This window comes from Daktulosphaira vitifoliae, unplaced genomic scaffold, assembly GCF_025091365.1.
Source record: "Daktulosphaira vitifoliae isolate Bord-2020 unplaced genomic scaffold, ASM2509136v1 Scaffold_1, whole genome shotgun sequence".
Taxonomy (NCBI): Eukaryota; Metazoa; Arthropoda; class Insecta; order Hemiptera; family Phylloxeridae; genus Daktulosphaira; species Daktulosphaira vitifoliae.
The window spans coordinates 18,258,363-18,272,273 of record NW_026099572.1 but is presented as its reverse complement, the minus strand read 5'-3'; the positions used below and the strand labels follow the sequence as shown (position 1 = coordinate 18,272,273).

At 23.7% G+C, this 13,911-nt stretch overlaps 3 protein-coding genes across 5 annotated transcripts; 1 reads left to right on the top strand and 2 right to left on the bottom strand.

The window, feature by feature from the left end:
* Window positions 1-429: 429 nt before the first annotated feature.
* Window positions 430-8,331, bottom strand: LOC126895048 (HMG box-containing protein 4). The gene is made up of 10 exons (XM_050666508.1): window positions 8,190-8,331; window positions 4,911-5,003; window positions 3,677-3,744; window positions 2,839-2,920; window positions 1,654-1,706; window positions 1,478-1,586; window positions 1,350-1,414; window positions 1,149-1,273; window positions 955-1,069; window positions 430-886 (listed from the first exon to the last, which is right to left on the bottom strand). The coding sequence occupies exons 1-10, from the start codon at window positions 8,224-8,226 to the stop codon at window positions 719-721; spliced, it is 915 nt and encodes a 304-aa protein (XP_050522465.1). The 5' UTR covers window positions 8,227-8,331; the 3' UTR covers window positions 430-718.
* LOC126895045 (U3 small nucleolar ribonucleoprotein protein IMP4) lies at window positions 5,594-7,025 on the bottom strand. The gene is made up of 2 exons (XM_050666506.1): window positions 5,959-7,025; window positions 5,594-5,900 (listed from the first exon to the last, which is right to left on the bottom strand). The coding sequence occupies exons 1-2, from the start codon at window positions 6,697-6,699 to the stop codon at window positions 5,700-5,702; spliced, it is 942 nt and encodes a 313-aa protein (XP_050522463.1). The 5' UTR covers window positions 6,700-7,025; the 3' UTR covers window positions 5,594-5,699.
* Window positions 8,332-8,431: 100 nt separating the features above from the next.
* Window positions 8,432-13,823, top strand: LOC126895041 (recQ-mediated genome instability protein 1-like). Of its 3 annotated transcripts, XM_050666500.1 has the most exons (9): window positions 8,432-8,935; window positions 8,993-9,130; window positions 10,466-10,690; window positions 10,758-10,891; window positions 11,572-11,752; window positions 12,184-12,786; window positions 12,839-12,934; window positions 12,990-13,029; window positions 13,426-13,779. In XM_050666500.1, exons 1-9 carry the CDS (start codon window positions 8,807-8,809, stop codon window positions 13,497-13,499), a joined length of 1,620 nt encoding a protein of 539 aa, XP_050522457.1. In that variant the 5' UTR covers window positions 8,432-8,806; the 3' UTR covers window positions 13,500-13,779. The 3 variants fall into 3 exon arrangements, 2 of the variants coding, with proteins under 2 accessions (XP_050522457.1, XP_050522458.1); XR_007701582.1 differs by lacking the exon at window positions 13,426-13,779 and having other exon boundaries at window positions 12,846-12,934; XM_050666501.1 differs by having other exon boundaries at window positions 12,990-13,823.
* The last annotated feature ends 88 nt before the right edge of the window (window positions 13,824-13,911 follow it).

Genomic DNA, 13,911 nt, shown 5'->3' with positions numbered 1-13,911 from the left:
TTTTATGAGTGTAAATGTATTAGTCAAATTTTTTAATATTTTTCTAATTTTATATTTTCATTTTTTACTACAAAAAAAAGTTAAAAAAAATGATATTTTTAGAATCCCTATGGAATTATTTTTTAGTAACAATTTCATAATTATGAGTTAATCCAAAAAGTGAAACTTATTTAATGACCATCAATCACAATTTGTAGATCCCAAAAATAATTTGCACTTGGTTAATAATTTGCACAAATTTTATTAAACATTGTAATAACATATTGTAAGCATTAAAAGTTTGATTCTGTATAGGCTAGCAAGGTAAGAAAATTAAAATTAAATTGAGAGTATGTTAATTATACAATAATAATAATACATTTTAGTAAACACCAAAAAATTTATTTACACTAGTATATTTTAAAACATTAGTTGATAGACACAAACTCATTACAAATTATTGTTCGAATAAGTCACAATGAATAATTTTTATTTTGCTAAACAATATAAAATATAACTTCAATATAAATAATTCAGTATTGCTACACATATTACATAAATTACAATCTACAGTATTAAGTAGACTTGAATAAAAATAACTTGAATTTTGTATTGAATTTAATATATACACATATAATTAAATATAACATAAAACATCACAATTAAATTTTGAATTTAATATGTAAATAGGGGAAATGTTCAACTTTTTTTTATCTATTTCATGGTTTAAAAACTCATTTTATAATCCTGGCATTATGTAAGCAATGTCATCCATTATTTTTGACATAGTATCTTGTGAATTTACATTTATTTCTTTTACTTGCTGAGTAAGACAAAGCAGAGGACCCAAAGCACATAACAATGAATCAAGAAGTACCGAAACACTTCCATTTACAGCTATTTGTCCCTATAGGTAGTTAAGTTTTTACTATAAAAATTAATAATATTAACAAAATTATAATGAAAAAATTTTACTTGATGCTCTTTTAAACGTTGACCAATGATACCTAATGATTCACCAAGTAACGCTAAATGAGCAGCGACATCAATAGGTTGAGTTGGTTTTAAAGAATCTATTTTATTTTTATTCCTGTAAACATTAAAAATAAAAACTATTAGTTAATAATTTAATATTTTATTAAATGATTTTAATATTATTTAAGAATTACTTCATCTCAATAAGACTATCGGAAGTATTTACATCTTTTTTCTTAACTTCAACTTTAGAATTATTAGAGTTTTCAACAATTATACCTTCATGTTCTAAAATTCGCTTTGCTTTACGCACCCAACGCTATTTAGTAATAAAATGTATAAGTAATTTTTTTTGTTTATTAGCTCAGTTAATTTTTAGGTTAATCATAACTTACACTTTTGTCTTCAGTTGGAACAGATTTCCACATATCTCGTAACTGCTGATTAATTTGAAAATTACCTATAGGAAAATAGTTTTTGAAATGATTGCACATAGTTTTAATAAACAATTAACACAACTCACTGTAATTGGGATAAGCATTCATTAATGTTTTACGAACTTCTTTTGCCCATAGAGCATATGCAACAAACCCAGGTTCTTTCATATTTAAATTTTTTAATGCATACATAAACTTAAACAAAATATAGTATTTAAATTAAAAAAACATATTTAATTGCCATGTAAAATAGTTGAATTACTTGATTATGTTCTCCTATGGAAACAGAAGTTCCACTTGGTTCATTGCATTCATCTAAACAAAACAACAAAAAGGAGAAGTTTATAAATATCTTAATCTAAATAAACATAAAATAGCTATCATAGTTTTAATAAGTATAAATTGTTTCTGCTATAATAAAAGAATGTAAAATTATTATTTTTTATTAAATTTGTTGGAAACTGAAGAAAGAATATGCCAGTATACAGAAAATCCAACTTAAGACTTTTGTTGTTTGGATTGGAGTTTTTTCACTAATCTACCCTGTGGTCATACCATTAAATATAGATACTAACTTTACTCAATTTTTACTCAATGCTAATACTTAATTTCTGAGTCTTTTACTGGTTGATAACAGATGGTGTAATTTAACTACTGAGTAATTAATTATCAACTCATAATATTATACTTGGGTCTTTTTATAGAGTGATTTATTTAACATGAACCACTTAATCAAAAAATAAACAATTATTGATAATTTTTATTTGGTTCTTTTAAGGGTACATGTTTTTTTTCAATTTATCGATCTAAGTATTTTATATGTTCAACCCTTATACCTTATAAAGATGGCAACATACATAACTAACTAGCTTACTTATTAGACAGTGAGCAAATTAGGAAAATTACTTGTCAATAAAAATATTTGAATCAGTAATTCAAAAGTTATTAACATATATAATGATGGCTAAAAATGAGTCACGGTTGTTGCTATGATTGTTACTAAACATTCCTTGTCCTCAATCAGTCGAGGATTGACGCAAGGTTCAAAAATAATTTATGATCAGTAATTTTGTTAATTAGCCTATTATCTAATAAATAAACTAGTTAGTTATGTATTTTGCCATTTGAAAAAATAAAATTGGCATCCTTTTAAGGTATAAGAGATGAGCACATAAAATACATTGATTGATAAATTGAAAAAACATGTACTTTAAAGAATCAAATAAAAATTTGCAGTACTCCTTTTAATTTTTAAATAATTAAGTGGTTCATGATAAATAAATCACTGCATATAAAGTTAATCATAATGTAATTTTTTTTTTTTTTTTTGAAACATATTGAGGTTTTTATAACAAGTTATAAATTCTACAATACTAATAACATTATAAGTATTAACAGAAGTATTTAAAAAAGATTTTTTATGTAAATGTTTTACATTAATACTTACACACTTTAGTGTCCACAGTCCATTCACTACTATCAGTTGGTTGATCTTCTAAAAACTCCATTGTATTATCATCATCAATAAACTGAAAAAAATTCAATTCATGAAAAACAATTACCTTTTTAAAATGTCTTATATAAAAAATTTATAATATTATGGAGTCTTAAATAAAATTAAATAATATATTTACCACATATCAGAGGGTAGGAACACATTAATGATTGGAGGTTTGAATGCATAATTTCCTTTACTTCTCCATCAATACATAATTAATATTAGTGTCAAAATCTATCATTTCATAGAAGTTTTTCTTATTATTTTTTAGAAATATTATTTAAAGAACATATTTTTTGATTTATTGAAAATCTAGTTCCTTGAAAATAATATTTATAGAGCAACTGAATTGATAGTATCAAAAATATCCTAAGTCAATTTTTTAAAGACTGTTTTAGCATGAATAATATTAAAATGGACTATAGTTTATTAAATTGTACTGTGTAATAATTACATACATGTTAATTGCATACATTTTGTGAAAATCAAATACATGTACACACATAAATCAAATGAAAGTTATAATATTAATATTATTTTAACTTTATATATTATTAATTAAAAAAAAATTTACTCAGTATCCATTTTAGATTGAAAATGTCAATTTAATTTTGTGTTTATTTAATTAACAAATTTAACTATTCATGAAATAAATTATTTTTCAACTGTTAACCAATCAAAATTTTATTTATTCAAGAAGTAGTATTTATTTTTAATAAAATATTCAAATAGTTGTTTCTTTTGGTGTTACAATATTTCATTTATTTTTTATGAAATTTTAACCTACCTGATCATGTGATTCTTGGGAAGTTAACTGGCGTTTAATATTTTGTCTAGGCGTTTTCTTCTCTTCATCTAAAAAAAAAAGAAAATTATTTTATTTGACAAAATACTATCTACAGCTTATAGCATAAACTATTACATGTTAGGATATTGTTTTGATATATATGTAAATTCTTTACTGTCCACTCAAAATGAAGAAAATTAATTTTAACATGTATCGTGGAAGAAAATTATCCCCTCATTCACTTTATTACTATGATAAATACTTAAAATAGTTTAAATTTAATTACTGTGTTTATTCATAAATTTTAGTTAATTAAACAAATTTTAATTATCATATAAAACTTGAGTTCTAATCCAATTTGCATTTTTTTTTTTTTTATTGTTTATCATAGACAAACATGAACAAAATTAATTTAAGGAATGAAAAATTCAAAGATAAAATATTTATTTTGAATTTTTTTCATTTTTAAGGCATTTACAGGTCATTTTATTTGTACAGGTTAATTTATTTTATTAGCATATTAAGAACAATTTATTAGAATTGTTAATTAGATTAATATAAAAAAATAACTATTTCTAATGTCAATTTTTTTTTAACAGAGAATTTCAATATTTCAATATTATTATTAATATATTACAAAACAAACTAATTCTTTTAACACTCTATTTAATAAAACTCTACTTTCATAGATTATTAAAATAATTTTAAAATGTCATTTTGTGAACAATTTCAAATGTTTTTTAGGGAATTTAAAGAATGGGCCTTAACTATATCTAATAATATTCATAATTAATATAAAAGCATCTTTAGATATATGAATTTTCAAAAATGAAATAGCTTAACTTGTTAACGTTTTATAAAATAAACTAAATTTTTAATGTAACTTATTGGAAATTATTATGCAATCACAATTACAAATGACTGTTTCTTTAAATAAAAAACTAAAATATACTATTTTTTTAGTAATAAAAATATATTATAAAAATTGTTGAAATTTATCATAATTTTCATTAGGTTACTTTATTATTCTTAGAATAATTTTATTTTTGACATATATTATATTCAAATAATTTTGGTATATTTTTAATACTTCTTGCGTTAAGTATAAATACCTTTTAAGATTAAAAAATTAATTTAGTTATATAATCTTAAATATACCCTCAGATAGTGCCAATACATTAAATTAATAAATTCACTAACTTTCTATACATTTTATAATTAGACAATTACTTACTCAAGTCTGATGATTCAAAATCAAGTAGTTTTGTAGATTTTTTAATAATACGTCCTGATCGAGATACAGCAGTTACTTCTGGATCCCCTGAAACTATTTAAAACCTTCCGTTACTGTCTTTAAATAAAACACATACATAAATTGAAGGGTAGAATGAATAATTTAACTTCAAATAGGTTAATTAAATTCAAAAAAAATATAATGTTATATTTATTTGCTAAATATTAGAGCTGAAACTCAGAAAAAAATTAAATATTTTTTTTTTTTTTTTTGATTGGGAATATTAAAAAAGAAATACATTTCATTTAACGACTCTATGCTCATTACAACAATTTAAATAATTAGCAAACACAAATATTATGTATATGTTAATATCTGTATAGGATTAAAATGAACAAATAAATTAATTTAAGTTGTTGTAAGGAAATGTTTCACTCCTATATCCTCTTAAGATTTGCCCGTTTTAAAAATTGATAATATATATAAATATGAAGAGATTACCAAATCTATCTAGAAGAAAAGTATAATTTTAGTTCAGTAATATGACAGCATGCATCATAAATTCAAACATTAATAATAACTACATGAAAACTATACTTTTATAAAACTAAAACTATTTGGATAAACGTGTATTTTATATTAAGTAAACTGATGTTTGTTTAAATGATTCACACTACTGAAAGTATAACATTAATTTAACTTGTACATTTTATTGATATTATATAATTTATTTTAGTTTCAATTTCATATTTTTATTATTTTAAACATTTAATAAAACAAATAAGTCAATTAGTTGAAAATTGTATCATCTTGAGTCCATCCGTCATTCAATGATAAGTATCTTCGTTTTGCAGCTGTGTTCATATAAGGTCTAAGCATCCACTCAGTATCAGCAGTATCAGCTATTTCTAAGGTACCCAATTTAATTTGATAAAGTTTTAATTGAAAACGAGGACCAACTTCATGCATTTCAATATTTTTACCATCAACCTAAAAATAATTTTCATATTAGTATGACTATTATTAAAAAATTAATTTAAATTAATACTTGTTTGTAGGTATGATGTCTAAAAGATATATAATCATCATGATTTGCAAATGTTATTACTCTCTTACTATCTTCTTTGGGAACAGGATACAAATACTTTAAAATATTCATTGTTCTTTTACCAAGTTTAGTTTCCAAATTATGAAAAATTAAGTGGGGATATTGTTCAGACATAGTACCAATTTCAGGTACATCATGTCTCATAACTACATCTGTTAAGTTGAAGTATGCTGTTGGACCATAAGGCATATGACAAATAATTAACGTGTCAGGAACACCTCTATGCTCATGAACAACAATGAAGTCTGTTACATCATTGGCTCTACAAGCTTGAACAAGCTGTTTGATTTCATAATTACCTCTATTCATACGTTGAGCATTAGGAAATATAAGTCGAAGTTCTTTCACAAATTTTTTTAATCTAGCTGAAGGATCATGAGATGTAGTTATCATAATTTTTGGATCTTCGACACCAGCCCACCTGTACTCATCATCTTCATGCGTACCATCAGTTCCACCTTCTTCTCCACCTGCGATTGATGATAATGCTGGAGTGTTGTCATCCCATTCTAATTTATCTTGTAAATTTAAAGCTTCAGTTCGCAAATCATGATGTATAGGCACATTTTCATCTAAACACTGTTTTAACCGAAACTTTTTATCTTGAATAACTTTTTGACGGGTTTCTAAACTTTTTCTATACAAATACTCACGACGAAGCCTAGCTTGCCTTCGTAACATTGTAAAAACGTATTAACTTCACTATAAAATAAATCTTTAATATTCTTGGTTCGTTAGTTAAGACAGTTATGAGCGATTAAATACTTTTTAATCGCTATTAAATAAAAAACATGTTATAAAGTATAAAAGACAAAATAATGTGAATTTTTATTTATTATCCAAACAAGTCACATGGCCTATCGAGTCTATTATTCCTTATCACGACTGATAACTTACAAGTGTTGCCAACAATCAACCCATTAAATCTATGCGTATAATTTCACCATACGTTGTACAGTTAGATGTGATACGTCAATATATAAATTATTAAGTTTACTTTAAATAATATAAAGTAAACTTGTTACATATACAACTATTGTATAAGTAACAACAGGACTTAAAATGTCAAAAAACAAAGATTTTTGCTCCTATACTATTATAAACATTTTATCATTATATACATTTCGAATAAATCTTAAAAGTGAAACCATATGTATTATTTTATAAGGTGTCTAATTATTATTTAAAATAAGCTGAAAACATTAATTCAGATGATGGGAATAGCGTGAGTTGCTATCTTAAATAATATAGAGAATATTCAGTAAGTAGGAAAACAGGTTAATTGTTATAAACAATGACAACAAAATAAACCCGTGTCCTTACTTACATAACACTCTACATAAATTATATACCCTATATTATACTCAGTATAATATAGCTACATTAGTTATCTAAGATAATAATATTATAAATAATATTTAAAATAGTAATTATTTTTTTGATGTAGGTCTAATAAATAAGTAATCAAATTTTTTTCTATAAATTCTTAACAATTTGAAAGAATACTTTAACTTTAAAAAACTGAGCAAATATATTCAAAAATTTCTCAGTTTCAGAAATAATAATTAAGTGAAATTTATGATCAGTTGACTATTAATAAATCATATTAGAAAAAATAATATAGAAATGTACACTAACACGTTGAGTATTGAAACAAAACTTCAACAAAAACGTTCCACGCTTTGCATCAAAACCAAAAAATAACTAGACAGTAAAATAGTATTTTATAATTTCATAAAAATATCAATATTTAGAAAATTCATTGACATTATATCAACATCCAAGTTTTATAAAAGATACATACCAAATTTAATAAGGAGTTCAACTCTCTAATGCAAGTGTATATTAATTATTTTAGTCAATAATTCGCTATAAATTTTATAAACTAATACACTAGCAAGTTAGTTACGAATAATTTTTAAACAAAACATCTATACGAAAAAATATATAATGAAAATGACGTGTTTTTTTTAGTTACTATTGTGATGTCATAATAATACATTTAAAAATATAATTCGGCGTATTAAACGTTTATAAATACAGACACCATAATTTACTTCAAACAGTAAACATTTTTGGCTAAAATAAATTATATTGATCGAAAACATGACACTCGTACAAAAATATAATATGATCAATACAGTTAGGAATATTTTTGTACCATTACTTACTAGGACTTTTGTTATCACACTTTTTTCCTTTATCCATTAGCAGTTTGAAAATTTTATTAATAAACTAGTAAATATTTAATTTAACATAAAATATTTTGTAATCTCTCGATAAGAGATAATTATATTTTTCATTATTGATAAAAATATTTAATATTCTCATAGATCTTGTAAACAGTATCGTATGCGCTTATCACAATTAAAATGTAAACAAATGGCCTCAATTTCTTATCAGTTCAGGACCGCGAAAACACAAGGGCTTCAAATACTAATGTCCTACCCATATTTATAATATATCTATGAACATTCTCTATTGTCAAAAATATGGCCGTGGACGTGCTAAAAACCATAGTAGTAGTAGAATCGAAATGAAGCTATTATCTTATCAGAAAACATTTTACCCGACTACAACGCTTAGTTTAAAATGCGCGATTTTTCATCAAATCATAAAATATTTAAAATAATAAATACTTGAAAATATATGAATTAGTTCTGATAAATTTTCATAAAATACTCATTATCTTCCAAATGATTGATTTAGTGCTTAAAGTGTCTTGGTCTAACAGTTCTATTTCTTAAAATATGTATTTAAATAGCAATTTCTAAAATAATTACAAAATATGGCAATTCCTACATCGGAACTTTATAATCTTGTATCTCGCCACTTAAATAACATAAATGTTGTTGTATCTCAAGAAAATGAATGGTTTAAACAATGTGTTGATTTTTTTAAATTTAATGATCCAAATGTAAATTTTTATTTAAATTATCTTTAAAATATAAAGTACATAAAAGACTATTTACAGGCAACCATTAGTGATTTGTCAGTAATGGTAAGAGAACAATTAAGTTTAGCAGACTTCAAGCAAATAGCATTGTCTTCTTTACCAGCTAATATTAACAGTAAAGAAAATATAGTATTAAATGGAAAATTTTGTCTTCAAGTATGATCTTTTTTAAATAATGTTAAAACTAAATAAAGATGTAGCTCAACAACAAAATCATTTTTATAAAACCTATAGAACATATATTAATAAGAATTTTTAACACTACTGATATTTTTTTGTGATAATTTACCTAGTATTATAATCCTAATATAATTTTTGTTAATATCAAAGGAATTTATAACTTGTTTTACAATTGAACTAAACTTTAATACATTTAAAATTTGTATTATTCAACATTATTTTACTATTAATGGTTTATAATTACACAATGTCGTACATCTGTAGTACCACTAAGTAGGTATACAAAAAACATTAGTTCTCCTAAAGGGTAAGCTGGTCAGCCCTAATGTGTACAGTTAGTGAACCACTAAAGGGTTAGGTTTTACCCCATCGGCATGGTCTAGCTCAAAAGTAGCAAACTACATTTTTACTAAAGTATGGTTAAGCTCAAAAACTAGCCAGCATACACACTTACTATTAAGATCGACTAAAGGACCAATAGTCTAACCTTGACTCTACCTACACACACACACATTAAACAAAATGACAGATATGAAGAATTTACAACAATTGCAGGTTTCAAACAGTTATCTTTTAATTACTGAATGTAAGAAACACAAAATCAAAATTTAAAAATATTAAAAAAAATTATCTCTGTTATTAATTGTTCTGTGCTACAACACGATATTAACATATTCTATAATTATGGAAAATTAATGACTTAACTATAAACATTGATGTGTTTTCAAATTTTATTTTAAAATGCTATTATCTACTTTTTTAAATTATTTAATTCCAAAATTAAAGTTAATCAAGCCCCATTAATAAAAGTAATATATCTTCTAATTATATTAAGGATTTTGGTTTTTACTTTGATTCTTTAGAATCGTTTAAGTATTTTATTTATTTGTGTAATTATTATAATTGTAAATTGTTAATACTGAAAATTTATTATATTTAGCTCAATTATTTGTTATATTTATCCAATTGTTCTTTTTATAATAATTGTACTCATTACACTTACCTATGTTGTAAAATGTACTCTTTACCTCGCAAGGTGTTATTTCTAATAAAAAAAAAAAATTATTTATGAAAAATTATTCGATAACATAAAATTTTATATTGTTACTAATTTTATTAAAAGAAAAGTTGAAAATTCAATTCTTAAAGTACTAAAAAATACCATTTAGATTAAGATCATAATGTTTAGTAAATTACACAATAATAAAAAATATAGTAAGAGGTTTTTAAATTTTTTTTCAAATGAAATATCATGTTAAAAAAATACGAAAGTATTAGTTTTTTTTATGAATGTTATACTGTTTGTAATAGGTGAATGAGATTATTAATGTAGGACAATCATGTTATTCACAATATAATATAATTTTAAAGAAAGATATCAGTAACTCAGAAATCAATGATTCTAAGATAGCTGTATGGGAACCAACATTACACCGAATATTAAAAATGTCATGTACTGATGGGCAACAAGATATATTTGCCATGGAGTATGAACCATTAATTTGTCTAAAAGAGCCATTTGTTCCAGGGTTTAAGGTATTTGATTATTTCCTAAACATAGCATTTAAATAAATGCATATATTAATACCTATGTTATTATTAGATTACTATTATTGGACCAGTTGAATTCAGAAAAGGTGTTCTATTACTTAAATCTAAAAATGTGCATTTCATTGGTGGTGAAGTAGATCACATGTTAATTTCTAATGCTCCATTAAATGTTTTGTGCAGATCTTTGTGAGTATATCATTGATTTTTTTAAAGCTTACACTAAAAACAGGAGTGTCATTTGGGATCGTATAATTTAGACACTTGAATCTTTTAGCTAGTTTCTCAGTTGGCAAAATTTTAAGTCCTGGTAGTAATGTAGTTTTTTTTTACTATATGAATAAAAACTAAATTAAGAAGAGTGTTGTACCTTGGTTTTATTTAAATAATGACTAAAATACATACATATATATATATATTAAAAATCTAGATTATATACAATTTTATACAATCTATTTTCAATTTTTTTTTTTAGCTTTGATGAGAAGCTGAGTAGGTATTAATTTTACTATGATATGTTTTTTGTTTGTGTCTGTTACCACTTTTTCTCAGCTCTCACCGATCCAATTTTTTTCAATGATACGTCAAAAAATCACTAATTGTTTTTAGTCATAGAACTGTATTTCAACTTATTTTCAAAAAATATATAGAAATACTTTTTATGATATAAGTTAATTTATTAACTAATTAACAAAAAGATGGGTAAACCTAATATATTTTACCTTACTACTTTAATTATATAGAAATAGAAATGTTATAGTTAAAAATTCGGTCAATTAGCTTAAATTTTAAAATGATTTCCTCTGACAAAATAAAACAATTAAGTTGGTATTTTTAGAACTCAACATTAATTTTAATTTTATATTTAGACAGAAACCAGAGTTGGAAAACCCATATGCATTTTCAGATATAGAGGTAGAAAAAACAGTTGAGCAAAACCTAGAAACTGAAAACAATTTTTCAAGAAATAATATGTCTAACCAAAATAAAAGAAATGAACATGTTATTAATCCTATAAGTAATTCAAACTTAAGCGATAATTATAGCCATGTGAGTAAAAATGGTTATTTCTTAGTATTATAATGCATACTATATTTTACACTAGTACTTACTTTAATAAATGAATATTGAATAATAAGATCAAAACTGATTTATTTTATGATTTATTGCAATAAGATTCAAAATTGTGTGTGCTCATTGATTAGGTTAGTGTTTTTCACACATTGTACTTTGTCACATTAGTATCTTATAAAATGTTTATTAGCGCAAAATGTCATGTTTTTACATACACCTATATTAGTTAGTGTCAACTATAATAAGACTTATATCTAGTAATATAAATTAAAATTCTATGTGGTTTAAAAGATCAGAAATACTGATTTGAGTAGTCTTATTTTGTTTCATTAATAATTGAAATAATTTAAGAAGTGAATAATGTTAATCGCTTAATTATTAAAATTGATTTATGTAACTTATTCCAGTATGAAGATTTTATGGATGATGATGAGGAAGATGATTTATTATGTTTATCTCAAATAACAGAAATTGAATCACACATTATTCAAACTTCCAATATAACAGAAGCACCAACATTATCTAAAGAACTTTGTAAAACTACCCAAAAATCATCTTCAAATTGTAATGATAATTTTTCAATTTCAATTAATACAAATACTAACAAGTCAGATAAAACAAATGAGAATATTCAACTGAAACAAAACCAAATAACAGATATATTTAGACCCAGTCATTCTAAATCTAATAATTTAACAGTTAATTCTGTTCACAAATTTAATACATCAACTGACACAAATAATTCATCTAATGCTCAAGTAACTGGCAAAAGAGAGGCAAGTGGATCTCCATTACAGGCTCAAACTAAACGGCCATCATTAGAATATAAAGTTGCTGACAAAGATCTTAATATATCTAATACTGAATTATTTGTGAACAGTAACAATAAAATTTTTAATTCAGTGAAAGTTGTTAAGCTTTCAAAAATACAAGTAAAACAAAGTGAATGGATTTGTTCTGGCACAATTATTTGTGATTCAAAACAAGAAGATGTAGAATTTTCACCATTGGTAAGAATATTTCAATTATTTAATTTAAGTAATAGATTGAAATTTATAATAGGTTTTAGAAAGTTTGATTGGTATCTCATCACACGAAGTTGTTCCATTAAGAGAGAATCCTTCAAAATATCCTCTTTTGAAGGAAAAAATTGAAAAGGTAAAGAAATTTTTATCTTTTTAAAATTTAGATTACACACATGCAATTTTTTTAGGGAATCAAAGGTGCAGAGAGAAAATTATATTTATACAATGGTAAAATGACTTTAAAATATTTTTCAAATGAAAAAAAACCTATTGTTATAAGTTTAGATTGTTTATGACTTACCAAAACTTATTCTTAATTGAATATAGTACTCATAATATATCTTAAAAATTTATTTGCAAGTCTACCCAATCTAAACATAGTTTAATATGTTTATTAAAAAGTTAATTTATAATAATAAATAATGCATTTTTACTCTTTTTATAAAATTTAATATAGTGAATTAACTTAACATTTTTTTTATGTATTGACTCGTTATTAACAAATGCATTTATTACACGTTTTATTTTGTATTCTTTCAATAAGAATTATATTTTAAAAATGTTTTAAAAGAATGTGTATATTGAACAATTACTCAATTTAAAATATTATATTCATCTATATAGTCAAGGAGTTCAATCCCCAGGATGCTAATGGGATTTTTCTTGTGATTTTTCCATTGGTCGTGTCTGGTCTTTGATGAAAGCTGGCTATAATACCTATCCGGTTCTATATTGACCTAGCCATGAACTGTCTTTAACTCCCTAACATGTGAAAAAGGGTCACCACCCTATGTAACATGTTAAGTTCAGGAAATAGAAGGATGTAAAACTGATCGTTATTTATATTCATCTATAAGTTAAAAAGTTGTATATATTAACAGAAAACTTTTTTGATTATTTTACCTTATAAATTCATCAAAATTTTATTTAAAAAATATTATATGAGAAAACTATTTGTATGATTTAACTATTGTTTGATAAAAGAGTTAAATTAACAAAAAATATGTTAAATTAAGAAATATTTTTTAACTATTATTAATCAATAACTCCTAGAGTTTAAGTTTTGGAGTAATTTTTCTTTTTCCAACTTAAATTACATTGTATTAACTT

Coding starts and splice junctions, on each gene's coding strand:
- LOC126895045 (XM_050666506.1), bottom strand. CDS start 6,699: ATGTTACGAAGGCAAGCTAGGCTTCGTCGTGAGTATTTGTATAGAAAA. Junction 5,901..5,958: donor GACATCATACCTACAAACAA/GTATTAATTTAA, acceptor AATTATTTTTAG/GTTGATGGTAAAAATATTGA.
- LOC126895048 (XM_050666508.1), bottom strand. CDS start 8,226: ATGGATAAAGGAAAAAAGTGTGATAACAAAAGTCCTA. Junction 1,415..1,477: donor GAATGCTTATCCCAATTACA/GTGAGTTGTGTT, acceptor ATTTTCCTATAG/GTAATTTTCAAATTAATCAG. Junction 1,274..1,349: donor TTCCAACTGAAGACAAAAGT/GTAAGTTATGAT, acceptor ATTACTAAATAG/CGTTGGGTGCGTAAAGCAAA.
- LOC126895041 (XM_050666500.1), top strand. CDS start 8,807: ATGGCAATTCCTACATCGGAACTTTATAATCTTGTATCTCGCCACTTA. Junction 12,787..12,838: donor ATGTAGAATTTTCACCATTG/GTAAGAATATTT, acceptor AATTTATAATAG/GTTTTAGAAAGTTTGATTGG. Junction 13,030..13,425: donor AAAATTATATTTATACAATG/GTAAAATGACTT, acceptor TCATCTATATAG/TCAAGGAGTTCAATCCCCAG.